Genomic DNA, 22,823 nt, shown 5'->3' with positions numbered 1-22,823 from the left:
TAATAATGTTTCCCGTTGCAAGAGCAAGGTTGAAGAGAAGGGTGGCGGTGGTGACGAAGACACCGCCTCCTCTGCTCCAGTGGGATTGGTGAAGGGCAATAGTTCCTCGTTGGCAACGGGCAGGACGGGCGGGGACACAGAAAATAAAAGCACCCGGGACTCGCTTCCTTCCAGCACCTGCCGGGCTAGAAGACTGTCGAGAAGGATCGCGAGTGACTGTCCTTCGGCTGACTGGCGAATTGCTCGCTTTTTCTTCAATCACAGTGACAGCGGTAGTAGTAATAGTAGTAGCTGTAGTAGTAAGCGGCAACAACAAATCACTTCCTCCCCGCCCCATCCCCACCCTCTCTCTCTCTTTCTCAAATTGGTTGCACAATTGAAGTTCCCTGGCAAGAGTATTCATGAGAGTGTGTAGTATTTATGCACAAATTAGCTGGAGGAACGGTCTTAACCCTTTCCGTTTCTGTAGCCTGACACGTCATCTCAGACTGCTCTGAGCGATGGCCCGGTTATGGGTTCTAAAGATCAAAAACAGAAAAAGTGGATGGATGGAGGCTAGAAAGAAAGTTGGACTGCTTTTTTGGGGGTGGGGGTTGCAAAATGTGAGAGCATCTGAGTCACACCATCTTTATTATCTGGAAAACAAAAGAACAGTTATGGAACTCGGCTAAAGAGCCTATAGAATTGATGTGAAAATGGAAAGTAAAGGTTTTTTCCACATTGTCATGATTTTTATTGCCTTGATGCAACAAAAAGTGCAACTTGTTAGAAGGTAAAGCTTAAAACATACAATTAAAACCTATATCAACATCTGAGAGCAGAAAAAATATTCAACTGTTTTCACAGCTCATCAAGCCCCTGTTGCATGGAGCGCATACACACACACACACACATACACACACACACACACAATTAAATTATGCACATAAAGAAAACCTCAAATTCATTTTATGAAGGAACAGCCAAATCATATGATCAGCAATTTTTGCATGTCATCTGTTCATAAAACGTCATTTGATTGTAGGGTCAATTTCCTGGGAAGCAAGAGTTGCACTGGATTTAGTTTGGTTTTGAGTATTTTATACCAGTTTTACTGGTCTCTTGTGAGCACAAAATATATATACGTATTTGTAAAAATACTTAGAAAAATATAAAAAATTATTTAGAAATTAATAAATGGACTAGTTTACTTTAATCTGATTTATCAAAATGCATTTAAAAATGGCATTAAAGTGCATTCTATTAGCATATTGCCATAAGTACTCGTAAATCATCCATATTTTCTTCTCTATTTAGATACAATCTTTAGACTAAACTTTCAAAACTTATGTTTACATTTTCCAGTTGAAAATAAAGTGTTGCTCAATAGAATTTGAAGCAAGACAACCTTCATTGCAAAATACTTTGAATTTTACCAAACTACATGAATTAAACTGGATGTTTTAGTCATTTCTGCTCTCATATTAGCTTTGAAAAAATGCTGGAGCAATCAGCGGCTGAAGAATATTAGATGGGATTGAGGTAGCTGTAGTAGGAAAACCTCCGATTGTATTCTTTTTAGAGATACCTGTACTTGGCCATGAATTGTGAACTTTTTGTCATTGAAGAGTTAAACAAAACAAACTGACTAGTTGAATTTATTTTGCATGATTGTTGACCTTGGGCACTTCGAGGCTACATTGCCGTGCATATGTGCAAATTGACCCTCTTCAGAGTCATCTTCAAAGAATTTAGTAGCATATATCCTTGTAAAATATGTCTGCTCTTTTTTCAAGTGCATAGAAATTTCGCTTAGTACATATAAGAGGTAGGTGAGAATGACTTTGGGAGACAGGAGAAAGAACAGCAGACTAGACAAACAGGAAAATTAGTGTCCACAGAAGGACACATAGCATGAGAGGCTTTTCAGAAGGGACCCTCCTAGTTTTCTGTAGCATAAAAAGGGAGGAGGGGGAAATATTTCAGACCTGCAAGAATCTATTATGTATCCCTATAATAAAGGTAGAGCTATTATTCATTATGGTGTTTCTTGCCTGCACTACATCGAAGGGCGAACAGTGTAGTTTGAACTGGGATCATCATGTCTGGTCTGCAGAAAACCTGAAGATAAACAAATGGTTGGAAAAATAGAGAAAGTTCTTGCTCTGCTGCCATCTAGTGGCCCTCTAGATTTTTGCAGGCTAGACACTAGTCCTAATTTTAAATTAGTAAAAATATGATTCCCAAACTCTGTGGCCCCGAATTCCAGACTGAATTCACAGGGTCACAGACAGTGGAATATTTTACACTGTGTTAATAAATGGAACTGTTTGCGGATTGATTGTGGTATGCCAAGACACCAAAGCACACAGTGTGGGAATCACTAGGGTGCTATAAACTGAGGAAGCTAGTAAACTTCTACAAGAGTTATTGTACTAGAGTTATTCTGCATAAGAGGTTATTCAGTAATATGACAGTAGGATAGTACAAAATACTAACCTTCTGAAAATGTCAAAACTTGATTTTCATCTGAAAATTAAAATGTGGATTTTATTTTTTTACCTCTTTGTGAGGTGTTATTTGAATGATTTGGTATAAGGATTCCAAATATGTACTTGGGCAAAGGACACAGCCTCTGTTCCCTTTATTGTCCTAAACATTGTATTTTAATTTGAAACCATCATTGGCTGAACAGCTGCCAAATGTGTAATTTACCACTGATCTAACAGCATGAGCAGGTCTAAACATGCATAGTAAGCAGAAGGTTGCCAACCTTTTGCTTGTATCTGTGGATACCAGAAACAGCAGAACCAGTTCAGAATACTAGAACAGAATGCAGAACAAAATCTTGTCATGCAGCTTTCCAGACAATTAACCCTATAACCTTTGCAAAAGTTGTTGTCTTTTGCTAACTTTTTGTAGAACCTGTGATATTGAAATTAAACTCTCCCCTTCAGTGTTCTGTCTTAATTTTGCTTTCTGTATTTTATTTCTTCAGCATATATAGCAGTGATGATGAGGATGAAGATGTCGAGCTATACGATCATGACTACGATGGGTTGCTCCCCAAGGGTGGAAAACGTCATTTAGGGAAAACACGATGGACCCGAGAGGAGGTAAACTGGCTTCATACTAAGGGTCTGTAGAAGACAAGAATTTTAGTAACATTTGTGGCTGGCTTCTCAAACAAGTGGATAAATATAACCTTTTGGTTAATAAATATGAAGCTGAACACTTACTTTTCTTTTCTTTTAGGTTGCCATGATTAGGCCTGTGTCTAAAAACGCAGAGTTTGCTTTACAAAACAAACCACACATAAGTAGTTTAGAAACAAGCAATACCTTTTGAGAGGGAAATGATATATAATGTTGATGTTGGGACCTACTCACACTGGTGCCAGTTGTGAAAGTGAGGTGAAAATAGGATCCGCTAAAAAGACAATGGACAAATGAAGACCCGCTAGTTTAGAAGGAAAAATGATAGAGACGTACTGACTGAATTATTATTATATTGACTTGGAAGCCTGAGAAGAGTTAGGCAGTGGAAATTCTATTTCCTACTCATTTTCCATAAAAATTACCACAACAGTAATCATGTCTTTTTATGTTGGTTTGTATGAAAAACGGAGGTGGTTGTAGGGTGAGGCACTGCTTCAGCTATTTTGAATAAAGGGTTCAATCTGTTGCTACAGATAATGGCTGATTTCATAGCAGTTGGTCAACTGCAATAAGGTGTGTAGAAATTGGCATTATGCATGTGATAGAAAATATATAGAAGCCATTGGCAACATCAGTATTATGTGTGGCAGGGATTTATATGTCATGCTTTGGTTGGTTTCCATCATTTCATAGGGTCAGGCCCTGAGGCAATAATACATAAACCAACTCTTCTCATTTCTAATGATTGCCATAAAAGAAACAAAAACTGGAATTTCTTTCAGCCACAATTAACAGTGCATAACCTTTATCCCCTTGTAGACAGATAATCAATTAAAGGTATTACAAGGAGAGTCACCCTCTTAGTTTCCACAGCGTTTGTATAGGATGGGTAATGCCTAGGTTCGCACATTATACTTAGCTAGATGGTGCCCTGTTTTCAGCTTCCCAATTGTTATCAGGAAGCAAATTCAGCCAGCTGTGGCTAACTCCGTAGCAGTAGCAATAGCAGTTAGACTTATATACCACTTCATGGTGCTTTACAGCACTCAGCAGTTTACAGAGTCACCATATTGCCCCCAACAATCTGGGTCCTCATTTTACTGATCTGGGAAGGATGGAAGGCTGAGCCAACTTTAGTCAGTCAGGATCAAACTCCTGGCAGTAAGCAGAGTTAGCCTGCAATACTACATTCTAACTACTGCACCACCATGACTCATAAATGTTCATGTTCAATCATAAATCATAGTTAAACAGACAGTGGCTTAAAATGAAGTGTGAACGAGGACAATGTTTAAAATATATTTCAGACTTCAAGAAGGAATTAATTTCAAAATGGAAACAAAATATAAGGCTGTCCACTTATTAAAATTGGTGTTAAGCTTAAAACATTATTTGAGTATGTTTAAATAAAGTTTCTAAATAACTGAATTTTAGGTTTAGAGCAGTGGTTCTTAGGATATTAATAGTGTTTACCACTTAACAAAATAATAGGAATATAGTAATCTTTTTAGAAAGCTAAATTTTAAGAATTGAATGATTAGCATTTTTAATTCACGTGTGTAGTGTACTCCCAATTTCTTTGACACAGTTAAAATGCTAAATTTGCAACACTGTGCTGGCAATAACTTCAGCTGACTTTTTGCTAAACACTCCAATTTTCATATTTAGTTTGCTTTAATTTCACTAACATATTGATACGTAAACATTGACAGGTCATTTTGCCAATGATTTTATAAAAACGTAGGTTGTTGCTGCACTATTTGGCAATTCTCCAAAATAGCCTCTGCGGCTTAATGTTGTGCTTTCTAAACCCTTGCTTGAGGTTACTGGGTCAAATAATCACAAGGAAGTAGTCATCAACATTGCAACAAATTAGTACTTTTTAAAATAGGGCCACAGAGAATAGTTTAAGGATGAGTGTTGTGCTGTTCAAACCAATGATTTGGTTAAGTTAGTTGAATATGGTTTCAGTTAAAGCAGCAGCCCGCAACCTCCTGGGCACCAGGGATTGGTTCCATGGAGAAAGGTTTTTCCAAGGTTTTGCATGCTGCTTGCATCCCGCGGATGAGGCTTCATTTGTTTGTGCAGCCCAATTGCTGGCATGCTGCGGACTGGTGCCTGTCCACAGACTGGGAATTGGGGACCCCTGAGTTAAAAATCTCTTTCTTCATGCTTTGCGTGTTAAACCCAACACACTTTTAGTAATAGCACAAGACAATATTCCGGGTGGAACAAAGCTTTCCATTCGCAGTCACATTTTTTATTAACATATTTGTGAAATAGCCATATGTTAGACTTTAGAGATCAGTGGTTATTGTCCCATCATTTAACAGTGTTAATTGGGACTGGAATTTCCATCCCTAAGCAATCTGGTAGTAAAACACAATGTGATGCAATCCCGTTTAACTATGTGAATTCTGGCAGTTCCCAGCTACCACTGTTAAGCGGAGCCTTGCATGTCCTTAAGTAAGGACATAACGTATTTGTGACATCTGACTTCCTGCCAGCTTCCCCATTAATTTTGCTGATGGAGAAGATTGTAAATCATGATCATGTGATCATGAGATACTACAATGCCTGGGAGTTTGAGGACTGTTATAAGTAGCACTAATTCAGCACTGTCATAAGTTCAGTTGCTGAGCAAGTGATTACTAACTGAGGATCACCTGTAGCATAAAAAGAAGTGCTTATCTGGAGTAGTTCACAAGATAATGTTGGCACTATCATGGTGAAGGCATTCTTTTTCTATCTTGTATGATTACAAATAACAGTTATTGCAATCAAATATAATGTTGAAATCCAGATGGATTAATGATTAACAAAACATTATAATTAACTTCATATTCATTGAACTTTCCAGTTACACTAATTCACTTTTGTACTGTAAATTAAATAACTTCAAAACAAATAGTGCCAATATAGGAAGTGATTAGAGCAGTCTTCCTCAATCCAGCCTTTTGGATAAGATGAACTACGGGTTCGTGATTTTCAGTTAGCATAGCTGATAACTTTGTTGGAAATTTGGGGACTGTGGTCCAAACTGTCTGGAGAACAGCAAATTAGAGGATGCTGGGGTGTGAAACTTGATCTGTGGGATACTGTATTCGTATTTCTTCATTTTTATTTTTGCTCTTCATTTGTTGGCTTTGGACAGTTCACTGTGAGAGGCTACATTGCAGTTGCTGTCCAGAAGATTTCTCCCATTGAATTCTTCTCACATAGTAAAATTGAACCTAACCAATCAACTATCTCCAGCTAGTGATATAGATGCCAGACATCATGGAAATTGGATGTCTACAATGGCAGATCTGTTTGCTGTATATACATGGTTTAAGTCAATGTGTGGATAAGTCAAATAAATGCATCTACACAGCTATACCTTCAAGATACTGTTAAGATGCCTTAACTAAATGTGTGATGCATTTGATTCTTGTTTAAAAGGCAGGCTAGTCAACCAGGTTACTCGATTTTGGTGTTGCTATTTGCAACCATATTAGTCAACTTCTGACAAGCAAAGTCATTTGGGAAAAACCAGATTTGCTTAATAACTTCATATTTCACTTAGCAGCTATAGTGATTCACTTAACCACCAAGGCAAAAAAGATCATAAGAGCAGACTGACTCACTTAATAACCACCTTGTTTAGCAATGAAAATTCTGGTCCCAATTGTGGTTGTAAGTGGAGGACGACCTGTAGTGGTTGGTACCAGTTGATAACCCAACTTCTTCACTGTTACAGTTTGTTTCATCCCAACCTTTGACTTGACTGAATATAATAAAAGCATATGATGCATTCAAGTCTCAAATGGGGTGTGTACCTAGGAATGCAGCAAATAGGTCAGCCCTATTGTTCATATGCTCCAACAAACCCAATTCTCTGCCAATGTCAAGCTGATAAGGTGAAATTGTGAAAAGTTATACATTTCGGATTCCTTCCATCACTTTCTCTTTAAAAATAAATTGTAATCATGGTTGATTACCATTGAATTATAGGAATTCTGGCTTCTCCAGAATAGTAAGCATATGCATACATCCCTGGCTATTTCCATCCACACACATATTTCACCTTGAACTTCTGATGATGCAGTCAATGCATATATAAATGGATGGAGAGAGAAATGGGCAGAATCTATATCATGTTTCTTTTTCTGAAGACAAAGCTCAGGCATATTAAAAAGAAAAAAAGCAATTGACCTTTAAAAAGTTACATAAATAATAATAATAAATAATAATAATAAAATTACATAAATTTTCCTGACTTCTGTGGCAGTTTTGATCTTCATCAAGCATGCTAAGTTTTCAGTGCTGATTTCAGCTTAGCTTATCAGATGACAGCTTTCCAAACATGAAATGTCACACTGTTTTCACTGAAAACTACCCGGTTGAGAAATGGGGAAGAAAAAGACTACCGTGTTGCCTCAAACAATTAAATTGGAAATCTCACCTTTCATGTTTATGGAAAGAAGCAAGAATATTCAACAATGCATAATGTTAGTTCTGTCTTTTCCCTGTTTTGAAATGAAACCCAAAAATAATGAAATTTATATTACTGTCTTAGGATGAGAAGCTAAAGAAACTTGTGGAGCAGAATGGCACAGAAGATTGGAAAGTTATTGCCAATTTCCTTCCTGTAAGTAGGCCTCTTTTCTGTTTATAACCACACATTTATCAGTGTGCAAGGAGAGAAGTTGTTTCATAATTACAGATGGAGACTAAATAGGCATTTGGGAGACTTGCAGAACTCAAATTTATATACACTTCTTTCACTTCTCATGTGAAATAAAAGACGGAAAATATAAAGAGCCTTTGCGGGGAGATTTTATGTACAACAGATGGCCGATACATCATAGATTTCACATAGTGAAACAACACATAGTGATCTTGGGTTGCTGCCGCTTGTTAATTCTATATTTCTAGTAAAGAAGGTTGCCGAAATGCTAAAGGCGTAATATATATTAGTAAGAATAGCTTGCTTTTATTGGATCGATAAATATGATCAAAAATTAAAATGCCGTCAGTTATGAAAAACTACAACTACGCGCCTGGGATCCAAGGTGGCGCAGTGGTTAAATGCAGCACTGCAGGCTACTGCTAGATCAGCAGGTCAGCGGTTCAAATCTCACCGGCTCAGGGTTGACTCAGCCTTCCATCCTTCCGAGGTGGGTAAAATGAGGACCCAGATTGTTGGGGGCAATATGCTGACTCTCTGTAAACCGCTTAGAGAGGCCTGAAAGGCCTATGAAGCGGTATATAAGTCTACTGCTATTGCTATTGCTATTGCTATCTGAAACAGCTGGCTTCCAACAATGTGTAGCTGCGTATCTGTTTTACTTCTCTCTGTACCACTGTACTTATTCTTTGTAGCTGTACAGATGGTATCTTGAGCAGTAAAACAAAAAAGATAGTGGAACCCTGCAATAAACATTGGCAGTTTAGATATTTCTGGATGACATATTAACATCTGTAACATTTTCTAATAATTTGCTTTGGATTTTGTTCTAGAATCGGACGGATGTACAGTGCCAGCATCGATGGCAAAAGGTGCTAAATCCAGAACTTATAAAAGGCCCATGGACTAAAGAAGAAGATCAGCAAGTAGGTTTGAGTAATTTGGATTTTACTGCTTCCTTAATATTTACTATTGTGTCTAAACAAGATGTATTCCAAAAGTAAAAACTTACCATTTATATAGAACATTGCCTCCCCCCTCACCTTATTACTACAGAATTTTTTTTTTTTACAAGTTCTCATGCGTCCTTGAAAACTTACCAGCATTTTAAATTGTTCCATTGGGGTAGCCGTAGTGTAGAATGTTTCAGAGATCGAGCTGTAAACTAAGTACATTCAACAGCAACTATAAGGGGAGTAAAGGATGGAAGCAGTGTCTCAATATAAGCCATGCCTCTTTTGTATATGCACAATGTTATGGATATGAAAAGGGAAGAGCAGCATGATACTGCTTTTATCATTCTGGTGAAAGCAGCAAGCTTCCTATAAGTATAGCCAAACACATTGTGGTGTAATTATTTAAGTTATTAATTAAAACTTTTCCCCAAAAAAGTATTTAGCAGGTAGCAGTTACTTATTTTTGAATATTATATTCAAAATAACATAGGTTCTATTTTATTTTTATATTGCAGAAGGTATCCTCTCTAAAACCTTGCCTATTGTTACACACATATCATATTAAGCAAACAGTCTGTTATACTCTTCAGAAAACTGTTTTATTTACAATGCATGGGATGATCTTGTTATTTAAATTAAAGCTTCTGTGCTTAATATGGCTGACTCATCAGAAGAGAGCGCTTATAATTGTTATTTTGGTGGATTAATGAATTTCAAATACAGAGTAAAACCACCAGACTGAATATCATTTCGCTTCAGCTGATTGTTTCTTAGCATTGGAATCATCCAAAGCAGGTTGAAGGAGGGAGGTAGACTCCCTCATTGAAGTATATTGCAAATTAGGGAAACTTGTTTATAAGTTGAAATTGGAATTCATCATGGTTTTTTTTTAAATTAAGATTTCTCTAATCAGGCAACAGACAAATATTTGATGCAGTATAGTGATCTCAGTTAGGCTGTATATAACACTTAGGTGCCTCAGTGGCTAGCTGAGCTTATTGATCAGAAAGGTTGGCAGTTCAAATCCCTAGAGCCACACAACGAAGTGAGCTCCCGTTACTTATCCCAGCTTCTGCCAACCTAGCAGTTCGAAAGCATGTAAAAATGCAAGTAGAAAAAATAGGGACTAAATTTGGTGGGAAGGTAACAGCGTTCCATGCGCCTTCGGCATTTACTCATGCTGGCCACATGACCACAGAGACATCTTCGGACAGTGCTGGCTCCTTGGCTTTGAAACAGATGAGCACCACCCCCTAGAGTTGGGAATGACTAGCACATACGTATGTGCGAGGTGAACCTTTACCTTTACTTTTAACTACTGGAGATAGTTTTTTTTATCGTTGTTGTTTATTTGCAGGTAATAGAGCTTGTACAGAAATATGGCCCTAAACGCTGGTCTGTCATCGCCAAGCACTTAAAGGGAAGGATTGGGAAACAATGCAGAGAGCGTTGGCACAACCATTTGAATCCAGAAGTGAAAAAAACATCATGGACAGAGGAAGAAGATAGAATTATTTATCAGGCACACAAGAGGCTTGGAAACAGATGGGCAGAAATCGCAAAGTTGCTACCTGGACGGTAAGGTCAGAACATAACGATTGAAAAGAAACCTGGATGGAGTGGAGAGATTCTGCACTTCTGTTCTGCACTTTAAAGAGTTAAATGTTGGTATCAGTTGCATTATGCTACATCAAATAATAGACAAGTCTGTCATGTTTAATTTCACTTACAATTTTTTGAAGTTTATTTAGTTCTACTGTATATGCTTATTTAAAAAGCTACAAAATTTAGATGCACTTTTGTGCATATTTTTAATACATTTTTATATCCAGTTTTTGTAATGCATGCTTTTGCAGCAATGATTTTTTTGCTTAATATTACATTTCCCTATTCTATTTTTTGTTTTAAGTTTTTCATACAAGGGTCAGTCTGAAGCCCGTGAGTTGTGGGGTACCATTAGATCATAGCATTGTATGTTAACAGCAGAAGGGCTAAAATACACAGCTATACATCTTAAAGGTTGTGTTTAGCAACAACAAAGAAGTAGGAATAAATCAAGTTAACAATTTTGTGAAGTAAAACACTTGCATTTCCATATTCTTCCCTTCAGAACCACAGATTCCCTCTAAATGACCCACCAGTCATACATCCCCCCCCAAAAAAATGGATTAAAAAAAAATTATTTGAACCTTCAGCCTCCCAAAACACCTATATAAGTATAACTTATATAACATTGTGAACTAAGTCAATTTTCCCATTTACATTTTGTGTGATTGCAGGAATACGTTAGATAAGATGTATGTTTTGTGTTGAGTCTTTATTGATAGAGCTTCTTTTTAGAGGCCATTTTCTCAATTATGTCTGATCTATAAATTCCCTCATATGATTGCATAGATCATCTCCTGTATCGTAGCAAGCAAGAAGCATTGTACTTAATACTTCTATAGCAATTAAAATTAGATGAGAAGGGACACTGGCTTATGGATATTTCTATCAGTGCTGTATAGAGATCCATGTCCTGCTATTCAGATTCCTGTGGATCCAAAAAAAGGGGGAAGCATAATCAACTTCCTTTTTTTCTCTAATTAATGTACAAAGCGCTTGTAGTGAACATATTTTTCATAATGCAATAGCATATCTTGACTTCTTTTAAAGATTGCAAAAAAAATTCCTACCAGAGACTGCCTATTGTTATGATCAAGCTATGCTAGAGTGGACCAAACACTTAGGCAATCCATTTTTTCTGATGAGAATGTGGAAAAGCTGGAAATAGGTCCAAGTATAGTAGTCAACAGATAACAATAATTGTTTTGTCCCTGTAACCAGACGTAGTATATAAGACCTGTTACCACCTTGCTGTTTGTAGACTACCTTAACACTCTTCTAAAAGAATTTACCAAGTTTACCCAGTTTCCCTAAGGCTTCTAAATGTAACAGAACCAAAATGGATGGGGTACAGGAGGTTTGTGAGAGTAAATAACAGATATTATAATACAGCTCCATTGACCTTAGAAGATTAGGGAAGTGACTAATTCCATCCGTTCCTTTAACCACTTCTAGCCTCATGAGGAACTTGGGAAGAATAACTTATTTTCGCAAAGGTTTACATAATATTTTTTCAATGTGTTCATAAAGTTCTTGTTAAATTCAAGCAACATTAATAATGCTATGGATTCTTATTACTCACGTATTTCTCAGGTGGATGCCTGTTGGGATATCTCCATATAGAACTTGAATTCAAGCAGCTAATTCTTTCATTTAGTTGGTTTGATTCATTAGTCTGGAGGGTGGGAGGAGGCAATTCTTTTTGCATTGAATATGTGCATTGGTTTCATGCAGCCAGGTTCCTTTTAGCATGGCAAATTTCCCTTTATATTTCACAAGCAAAGAGCCCTGATACATTATACCAAAAACCAGGAAGTTGCTCCATGTCCCCATTTGAACTTTATGTTAGGGATGCAGTGTCTGGGATTGGAGAGGGCTAACATGAGTTGATTTCAGCAAGAGATTTGCTTTGTATGCAGTTATGTATTATTGTATTTTGTGGCTAGTTAAAAAGAGACGGAGGAATAACTAAAATGCAGAGTGAAATAAGCATCTTGAAGCTGCGTAGGAAGCCCCTATTAGAGTTCTGAAATGTTAAGTAAATCTCATAGTAATAAAATAATTGTTTCCTCCCAGTCAACACAATCAGCTCTGAAAATTCTATTTGTGCAATATATATATATGTATATATATTTCTTTCGCCAATGTTCTTGTGCAGAACTGATAATGCTATCAAAAACCATTGGAATTCTACAATGCGTCGAAAGGTTGAACAAGAAGGTTATCTTCAAGAGTCTTCAAAAATCAACCAGTCTTCAGGTTTTCCAAAGAACAGCCATTTAATGGGTTTTACCCATACTCCACCTTCTGTGCATCTGGCAACAGACACTCAAGCCGCAGTGGCCAGTGACTATTCGTATTACCATATTTCTGAGACGCAAAATGTAAGCTAATGGAAACAGTTGGATTAAAAGTTTCTCAGTAGTTGAAATAGTGCAGTTGCATCCATGATGTAATTTGACAGTAGTATCTTGTTTGGATATGAGGCATCTGTGATCCAAAGTACCAATGAGGTTTACGTAGCTTTTGGTTGGATCAACAGTACAGCATTACAGACTCCTAGATTATACTGGGTGGCCAGGAAAAGTGCTAATTAGGATTTCTCAGTTAACGTGTAGAGTTTTATGTAAATGTATTGCACTAACCAGAGAGATTTGCACATAGGATTGCCTTCTGAAAGCAGGCCCATATTGACTTTACTGAAAATAAAGTCTGATTAAAATGGAACTCCTTTTGCCTGAACTTCTGTAGAATCGCTCTCTAAATTGCTTCTTCTTGTAAACAACTCTTATAAGTAAATATGTTCAGATTGCGCCATATTTTTGACTCTAGATCACAGTGGAGTAAATGCAGAGAGGCACCTATTATCTTGTTTTGATGATACTGTAAATTTTTTAATTTTAATAATACATTGGAAGTTAATGCAAAGAAAAAACTTTGGATCTAAATTTGTACTTTTCTCCTAATCTGTACATCTGCAAGTCTATAAACTGGCTAAAGACCAAGTAATTAGCTTATGCAAATACACTGCACATGGATATATACCATAATCATTACTAATTGCGTAAAATAGATCTAAGAAAAATGTAATTGGTTATTACACATGGAATAATTTTAAAGTATATTAAAAACTATTCAAAATTTGCCAGGACTCAGAAAATGTCAACTTATAAGACAAGTATGTATATTTTCTTTGGGTTTTTAATTTTAACTTTGATAACATTTGGGGTAAAATGAAATGTTGAGGTGAAATGCACTTGGATAGCAAAATTTTATTTCAGGACTTGGTGAGATGTGGGTAGCATCACATGGTTGTGCATTTTTATATAACACAATAGGTAATTTTGTTCTGTTGTTCATATCTGAGCTGCAAAATAGAACATTCTAGATTCACTACCATAATGGCTTATCCATATTTTATTGTTAACTTTTATGAAGCATTAGGGTCTATTGTAAACCAGCAATTAATTCTGAAAGGCAAGAACAGAATTCTTTAATTTTCGGCTGGATATGATTTTTTTTTTAAATTATCATTTTAGGAGTGGCCCTAATGGTAATGGTCGTGATGCCACCAATTTGTTAGGGTTGTTTTTGTTACTAATTACCTGGCAATTTGAGAACTTCCTTGTAATTTTTTATTAAAATTATTAACTTCAAAAGATCATAAAGTTGCATTTCCAGGAAATAGAATGATTAATGTGAAGGCTTTTATTGTTTCTTTAAGCCAGCTATGTAATTGGGAAGTATTTTAGCATGACAAATAATTAACGTTTTTTTTATTTGTGTTTTGTTTTGTTCATTTTTTTTGGTATAGGTCTCTCCTCAGATCCCATATCCAGTAGCACTTCATGTAAATATTGTTAATGTACCCCAGCCAGCTGCTGCAGCTATTCAGGTAGATGATTTTAAAGATAATTTGAAGAGTCAATTTGATGTAGATCTAATGTGCAAATTAGATACAAATACTTCATTTTGCAGTCAAGCAAAAGCAAAGCTCTTTCATGTTTTATGGGAAATGTTAAAGAAATAACTTTGTAGATAAAATGTCATGGGTAGATCTACTGCTAGCAAATTCTATTCCAGTCTTGAAAAGATGTGGAATTCTGGGAGTTGAAGTCTACACATTTTCAGGTTTACAAGTTAGGGAAATGCTGGTTTAGAAGAAACTGGCTGAGCAACATATACTCAGATTTGGTGAAGAAAAACTGCAAAAACAGAAGGAGGAAATATATTCCAGGAAAGGAGGCATAATTGGTTGAATTTAACCTCTAATTTGCTGAACCCAGTTATCAGGCAAACCAGTGTTATATTTTCATTCTAAAAAGGAGATCAGAGAGGATGCAATGTTGAAATGAGAAGTGAAAAGTTACAAGTCACTCCAGAATGATAACTTCAGTCTCATGTTCTCAACATGAATCTCTGTAAAGGTTTAGTGGAGACATTCTTCAGTCAGTAGAAGTCTCTTAGGCCTATCTACAACATGGCACGGGCCATTCTTATCATGGTGACTGCAGGATCTGGCTGGGCCTTTACTTTCTCTTTTCCCTTAACTCTTAATTTCAGAGACACTATAATGATGAAGACCCTGAGAAAGAAAAACGAATAAAGGAATTAGAGTTGCTACTAATGTCGACTGAGAATGAACTGAAAGGGCAGCAGGCATTACCAGTAAGAATGTCACCATGTACTTGGATGGAGGGATAGCAGCTTTACCCCAGTGCTTCTCTTCACTTTTTCTCTCTCTTCCTCTTCCTTCATTTTTCTCTCTTTTTATATGATACTAATTGAGATTCTGTTTCCATTGACTGGGACAAAATATTATAGCCTTCTTACCTGATTTATGCTGAGATGAAATATGAGATATGAATAACTTACATTACTTTGCATAATGGAAATGTAGTATCTAACTCTTGCATTTTGTTTCTCCATGATGCATTTCTTCAGCTACATCTTATTTTGTCCTGTGATTCTGAAACTTTCATAGAATATTTAATTTAATGACCACCCTTTTCATCCAATGTGTCATTTCATACTTCCAAAATAATGGAAAATGAAAAGCCATTTGGATTTTTCAGTTATACGATGTGCAAAAGTGAGTAATACACTCAGAAATATTTTTAGTAGTTGATATTACCCAGAGAAATGGGTTATTGGGTTATTGCTTCTTTGCAAAAAAAAAAAAAAAAACATATGCTAGGCAGAATTACATGCAAAATGCATCTATTGGAACAAGTATACACAGAAAGATCTGTAATTTTTATGCAGTTTAACACACACACACACACACACACACACACACACACACACACACACACACACACACACACAAATATCAACCCAGTGTAGGAATAGGATGGATTGAATTTAGGGGCAGAAACATGAAAACTTGAGAGGAATCCAAATGGACAATTGTGTTGATTATTCCTTTAAATATTAAATATCTAACACATATTAAAACCATTTTGATGTAATGATGAAGGTACTGTGGTAAAAATCAGAAGTCTACGTTTTATACTTTCGTTAAGTATGAAAACCATGTGAGTGGTGCCTTTGGGGCAGTCAACTCTTTCTTAGTCCACTCACCTAGCAGTGTTGTTGTGAGGGCAATAGCAGGCAAGAATATTGAAGGAGCAATAGTAATAGGCACCTTGCGTGCAACCCCAGAATAACAGGAGCACCACTTGAACTTCATTGGCATTGAGAAAATCACCACCGGTCAATCGGAAAAGGTAGCCTTACTTGAACTGCCCCAAACCTGCGACGATTCCTTTAATACCGTCAAACAGCACCTGCCTACCTTAAATCCTTGGGAAGGACTCAATAAATGGATGCAAATGCCAAATCCAGTCTAAACATCTGGCTTATTGTGCAACCAACCATAATAATAGTACAAGACATATGTAGCTCTTCCCTCCACCCAAGCCCCAGTAGCGCTGTTCTCAGAAGCAAGTGAGCAACGTTACAAGAAAGAAGCAAGCAAAGAGTGAAGCCTTTCTCTGTCCACACCCTGCTTACATGCTGCTTTTCAGAATGCCACAAGCATCATTTGGCTGGGCCACTTTTGGCATACATATTGCATCGTGGACATGTTGCATCTAGTGTAATTGGCTTGGGAGATTACAGTTCCAAGTGGTTTGGGAATCACAGTCCAAGTCGTGTCATGATCTTTTTCATGTTTTCTTTAAGGAAAGTTAGATTCCATAACTGCATAAGAGCTGGCTATTACGGTACTTTAATAAATAAATTTGTTTTCCCTCCCTGATTCTTTTAAAAAGAAAAAAAATAACAAACCAATTTATGAAATTAATTAATACAGGCACTGCAGAAAAAAAAGCAAGTGGAAGCCAGCAGAAACTTCTGTGTATAATTGAATTCTATTAATATTTAATTTCTAGTTAATACAAAAGAGCAGCTGTGTGCATGATGCCATGTTAGTTTGGCCACTTCTAATTTTTATCTTACATTTTGCAATTTCTTGTCTTGCATGGTGATACTATAAAGAGACTTCTACTAATTTGCTCTTCTGTTTCTTAACCACAGTGATTTTACAGCCTTTCCATGCATTGGTGTAAGCTGTAGTGCTAAACAGGGATAGGAACAAGTCCCCAAAAAGTCGATGCTAGTTCTAATCTTCACCCATAAAAATAAATCAGACCAGTTGAGGTATCCTCAGATGTGATATGGAGCAGACCTAAAAGATTTAACTTCTAAATCCTTTAGGTACAGACAAGCGTGAGCTTGCATTAGAGAAAATCTGCCATTTCCGTGCTTCTCACCAGAAAAACATATTCAGCTACTTTGGTGAAACAACACCATGACTGTGTGGCTTAAAATTATACTTACTTGCCCAGGATGCAGAGTTGTTGCCCAAAATGAGGTAATGCCAAAATGAGAGCTATAAATCATCTACCCTTCTAAAACCCGCTCTTGCTGCACTGATGAAAGGAAACATCTTGACAACTGTTTCATAGGCATTAAGTGCTTAAATGATGCAACCACTTTTATCTTTTCCTTCAACAGCCATCTGACGCCTTGTGCAATTTCATTACTAAGTTCCTTCTGCCTTTCTCTTTCTTTCTCCACTTTCCCTTCTCATCCCCGCTTCCCCCTCTTTTTAGACTCAGAATCACACTTCAGATTATCCAGGATGGCATAGCACCGCAATTGCAGACAATACCAGAACCAGCGGTAATGGTGCAGCCATTTCCTCTTTGGGGGAGCATCACTGCACTGCATCCCCACCCATGGACCATGGCTGCTTGCCTGAAGAAAGTGCATCCCCTGCAAGGTGCATGATTGTTCACCAGAGTAACTTCCTGGATAATGTTAAGAATCTCTTAGAATTTGCAGAGACACTTCAGCTAATAGATTCTGTAAGTAGAATGATCATCTTCTAAAACGTGATTGTTAGGGGAATCTGCCTGCTATGTCTACAGCAGTGTGTTTTCTTACTGTGTCTCTGTGTGTGTGTTTGTGTGTGTGTGTATTTACATACATACATACATACATACATACATACATACATACATTACTAAATGTTCAGGCCACCAGCACAAAAGGCTAAATACAGGTAGTCCTCTACTCACGACTACAATTGAGCTCAACATTTCTGTTGCCAAGTGAAAAGTTTGTTAAGTGTTAAGTTTTGTCCCATTTTACAACTTTCCTTGCCACATTTGTTAAGTGAATCACTGCAGTTGTTAAGTTAGCAACACGGTTGTTAAGTGAACGTGACTTCCCCGTTGACTTTGCTTGTCAGAAGGTCACAAAAGGTGATCCCATAACCTTGGGACACAGCAATGGTCGTAAATATGAACCAGTTGCCAAGCATCTGAATTTTGATTGTATGATCATGGGGTTACTGCAAAGGCCGTAACTGAAAAACAGTCATAAGTCACTTTTTTCAGCGCCATTGTAACTTTGAATGATTACTAAATGAACTGTTGTAAGTGGAGGACTACCTGTAACAGTTTTCACCATTGCTATATGGCTACTAAAATGTTCGCTTTGTAAATTTCTTAAAGTTCAGTAATTTATATGGCTAATCTTGTTAAGTCTTATCGTATCTTATTTTTCAGCGTATAAGACACACCTTTTTCCCTCAAAAAAGAGGGTGAAAATCTGTGTGCGTCTTATACACTGAATATAGCATTTTTTTGCCTCCAGAAACCCTGCCCCCTTTGCAAAAATGGCCATGCATAGCCTTTAGGAGGCTTCCAGAGTGCTCCTGGGGGCTGGGAAGGGCAGAAATGAGTGAAAAATGGGACATTTTTTGCTCGTTTTTGCCCACGCCCCCAGAAGCATTCTATAAGCCCCCTAAAAGCTATGCATGCCCCTTTTTTTGACAAAAAACGGGCCCATTTTTGTGAAAAATTGGCCATTTTTGGCAGGTCTGCAGAGTGCAAAACCTTTTTTTAATTTGCCTCTTCCAAATCTTGGTGCGTCTTATACCGGTGCCTCCAAAAATATGTAAATACAAATATTTCTGAGTAAGAACGGGTTAGCCTAGGTTTAACTAGTTTGAGGAATGTAGTATTTATTAAATTCATATAAATGTAGAATGCATGTATTCTGGAAATTGTGCTCAATATGAATGTTCATATGAAACAGTTATTCACTGAATAACCACCCAGAGTCACCTTGTAGGGAAAATGGCTGGCATAAAAATTTAATAAAATAAACAAACGAACTTCATAAATAATATGATTTGCCTAATTATAGCAGAAACATTACTTAAGCTGTAAAAGTAATACCATATTACATATTCTATTTCAGTAATATATTAGACTTTTGGATCCAGCTTTTTATAGTGCTGATGGTTTTCTTTTATCATAATTTCAATAACATCTTTGTGTTTTTAAAGATTCTTACTAAAAAGTAAGAATATGTGTTACTTTTAAGCACTGTAATTTGAGACAAGAGTTTTAATAAACTAAAAATACATGAAATTTATAACGTAAATAATGATTGATACACAATTTTTCATTTAAGGATGTTGCTATTGTATAAGTTTAGTCAGTAAAATATATTTGTGTAACAAGACTTGTTATAATTGAATGAACAGCCAGTTTGAGATAAAGCTTGTTCTTTTTTGGAATATATCATTAGGATGATTTGTATCTTAATTTTTACATTTCGGGAAAGTATCCCAATTGGGTCAAACTCAAAAAGAATCGATCTTTCTCCTTTGCTTAATTCTGTTGTGTTAGTAATTCAGTTGAGCTTCTTAAAATAGGTGGGAGGAATATACACTCTCTCATAGACTCGTGGCTTCCCCCATTGTTTCCAGGATCTGTCGTCATGGGGTGATCTCAGCAGTTTTGAATTCTCAGAAACATCAAATGCTTCACCTACCCAGGTTCCCTCAGACAAAACCCCACAGCTTCAGAAAACAGACAGCAGTGTGTGTAGGCCTGAAGGACACCCTCTTGCAGACTTAAGCAAAGCCATGTTGAGTCAGGATTCCTTTGCTTTACCAAAGTCCTTGACTGGCTCCAAATGTGGCCCAGCTCCATTGGTCATTCTGCGTGCAAAGAGAAGCCATTCCATGAACCATTTAGCCAATGGTCATAATAAGTCCTTCATTCTTGCTGAAGTCAGCAGCTCAACTCCTAAGCATTCCCCTGTCAAAAGCCTGCCTTTCTCTCCTTCCCAGGTAGAGCAATTCTGTTTAAATTTTACTAATTCTCTAAGTCAGTAAAGTGTTAACAACAGGGAGAAACTAATCTTTGGGGCAAATGACTAATCTCTGCTGTGCTTGTTAATTGCATTCTGATTTTGAATCTATCCACCGTTGAGTTTAGAGAGCAAACAATCTAACTTACCTGTATACTTAATTCTTGATGATTTGGGAAGGATTTGTGGTCTGTTTGCTTTACTCTGGCTTGCAAATTCCTTCATCTGTCCAAAATTAGCATTCCTGTTTCCCATAATCATTTTTTATTTCATCCATTTTGCAGGATGTTTCCTATAATCCCAGAATTTGCCCTAAACAATAACTTCCAGATTATGTACTAACAAGTTCATTTTTAAAAAAGAAAATCACACTAACCTAATAATAAAAATAAATTTGGAGGGTATTTGAGGAACTGTGCAATGTGACTTACAAATCAGTTGAACGGATATACTTAAATTGTCTTGGTCGCATAGAAAATTTAAACATAAATGTGTCTGCTTAAATAAACTGCGGGACTTTATCTTGGCACAATCTAAAATGATGAGTTAATGAATTCATCTTTACTAGTACTGCAGTTCTGTTTTTAAAAAAAAAATTGTAATAGTCTTTTGCAAACAAAATCAAATATTTACATTTTAAAAACTCTGTGCATCCTTTACTACCCATGATGTTAAAGCAATGTAATGTTTTAACAAGAAAAATAGGAATTTATTTTTTCTTTTTGTTTCAATTTTTTTTAAATTCCTATGTTTGTTCTACTTTAGCTGGAGGATTCAACAATCTTCAGAAAGCAAATTTGTTCTTCTCTGATAGCTAAAATTCCACTGAAACAGGTAGTTATTCTTTAAATATCATCTTGGAACAAATCTAAAAAAATAGATTTGAATAAGCTTAAGCAATAGAAAATTTTGGAAATACAGTAATCAAAATACATAACAGCATCCACACTCATGAAATTAGTACTGATGCACAAAGTTACACTGTGAGTTCCTTTTCTTCACTTCTCTTGGTTTTATTTGATTACTGTTTCAAAAGCTAAAAACCATTAATTCCATAAAAATATGCATTTGCAGTTCTTCAGCACTTCTTCTATCCAAGAAAGTCTGGATCTGGACAATCCTATTTTAAGTTCCACTCCACTGTGTACTCACAAAGTCGCTGTTACAACACCTCTTCAAAAAGACCAAGCGTTTAAGAGCCAGAAAGAAAATAATTCGTAAGTCTTTTTAAATTATACTTTTGACAGCAGTTTCAACTCTCAGTGAGAATTTGTAGAATGTTTTCTACATGTGTGGAATTGCTGTGCAAATTATTTTTCTCCTTTGCATCAGTGAAAGATAGCTTGGTGCTTAAAGCACTCAAGTAATGTTACCCCTTTCAATATGATTAAGGTGGCAAAATACATAAAGTTTAGTCATGGGCTTGAAAATTACGTCTTCATATTATCCCTTTACAACAGAATCCTTTCTATAAACTGTTTGTAAAATATATAACAGAGGTAGTCCTCAACATAGCACCACAATGGAGCCCCAAATTTATGTTGCTAAGTGAGAAATTTGTTAAGTGAGAGACAGCAATCAGATAGGTTAATTCCATCCAGTAACTAATAGGGCTGAGTCTACAGTTTATAAAACCATCCTCCGTGCAGCTCCTTCCCCAGCTTTGGACTCAGTCACTTTTGGACTGGACATGTAGTTGATCTTCTCTGACTTAATTGTACTTAACTGCTAATTTCATGACTTTCCTTGCCACATTTCTTAAGTGAATCACTGCAATTTTTAAATTAGTAACACGATTGTTAAGTGAATCTGGATTCCTTATTAACTTTGGTTCTCAAAAGGTTGCCAAAGTGGATCACCTGATCCCGGGGCACTGCAATTGTCATAAATATGAGTCAGTTGTCAGACATCCGAATGTAAATCACTTGACCATGGGGATACTGCAATGGTCGTAAGTGTGAAAAATTGTAATAAGTCACTTTTTTCAGTGCTGTTGTAACTTCAAATGGTCACTAGATGACTGTTGTAAGTCGAGGATTACAACAGTATAGGCTCATTCTGTATTCACAATAAATACCTTATTTATAACAGGTAATTTACTTTATTTAAATAATCAATGTTGAAATTAAAAAAAACAGGTAGGCCTTGTTTAACAGGGGTAATTGAGACAGCAACTCTGTTGCTAAGCAACGCAGTTGTGAAGTGCAGCGTCACGGGACTTACGTGCTGATTTACAAGGGCAATTGCCTCATAGTCCCTGGGCCCCATTAGTCTTGCGATCCCCATTTGCTACTTCCGGCCAGCTTTTCCATTGGCTTTGCTTTTCAGAAACCAGCAATGACGGTTGCAAATAAATGGTGATCTCATGACAAATATGCTGTGAGTGTTGCAATTGTGAGCTAGTTGTTAAATGGCCAGATTGCGATTATGTGACCACGGGGATGCTGGGACTGCCACAACTATGAAGAAAGGTGACCTGTCCCCTTCTACAGCACCACCATAACTTCAAACTGTTGCTTAGTGAGGTTTACATGTACGGTGCTAAACAAATTTAATATTCTGTATCATCTTCTAAGTCAGTGGTTCTCAACCTGTGGGTCGGGACCTCTGGGGGTCGAATGACCCTTTCACAGGGGTCACCTACGAACATTGGAAAACACATATTTTCATTGGTCTTAGGAAGTGAGACACCAATTTTATGGTTGGGGGTCACCACAACATGAGGAACTATATTAAAGGGTCGCGGCATTGAGAAGGTTGAGAACCACTGTTCTAAGTGTT

At 36.8% G+C, this 22,823-nt stretch overlaps 1 protein-coding gene across 5 annotated transcripts in view; it reads left to right on the top strand.

Annotated features, from left to right (window-relative positions):
- The window catches only part of MYB (MYB proto-oncogene, transcription factor), a 54,369-nt gene that overhangs the window by 1,933 nt on the left and 29,613 nt on the right, over nucleotides 1–22,823 (top strand). Inside the window, exons 1-11 of one of the 5 annotated variants that reach the window (XM_087718425.1) lie at nucleotides 617–772; nucleotides 2,978–3,095; nucleotides 7,696–7,767; nucleotides 8,640–8,732; nucleotides 10,120–10,340; nucleotides 12,526–12,751; nucleotides 14,182–14,262; nucleotides 14,931–15,035; nucleotides 17,486–17,740; nucleotides 20,808–20,876; nucleotides 21,117–21,259. In XM_087718425.1, the coding sequence (XP_087574551.1) occupies nucleotides 696–772; nucleotides 2,978–3,095; nucleotides 7,696–7,767; nucleotides 8,640–8,732; nucleotides 10,120–10,340; nucleotides 12,526–12,751; nucleotides 14,182–14,262; nucleotides 14,931–15,035; nucleotides 17,486–17,740; nucleotides 20,808–20,876; nucleotides 21,117–21,259 (1,460 nt within the window). In that variant the 5' untranslated portion in view covers nucleotides 617–695. Of the gene's footprint in view, nucleotides 1–616; nucleotides 773–2,977; nucleotides 3,096–7,695; nucleotides 7,768–8,639; nucleotides 8,733–10,119; nucleotides 10,341–12,525; nucleotides 12,752–14,181; nucleotides 14,263–14,930; nucleotides 15,036–17,485; nucleotides 17,741–19,656; nucleotides 20,023–20,807; nucleotides 20,877–21,116; nucleotides 21,260–22,823 lie in introns of those variants that run through there. The other 4 variants (XM_087718426.1, XM_014072653.2, XM_087718427.1 and 1 more) reach the window with 4 other exon arrangements.

This window comes from Thamnophis sirtalis, unplaced genomic scaffold (assembly GCF_051295495.1).
Source record: "Thamnophis sirtalis isolate CommonGarterSnake01/CBP01778 unplaced genomic scaffold, rThaSir2_p1.2 scaffold_6, whole genome shotgun sequence".
In the NCBI taxonomy this organism is placed as follows: Eukaryota; Metazoa; Chordata; class Lepidosauria; order Squamata; family Natricidae; genus Thamnophis; species Thamnophis sirtalis.
This window is presented reverse-complemented; position numbering and strand designations above follow the sequence as displayed.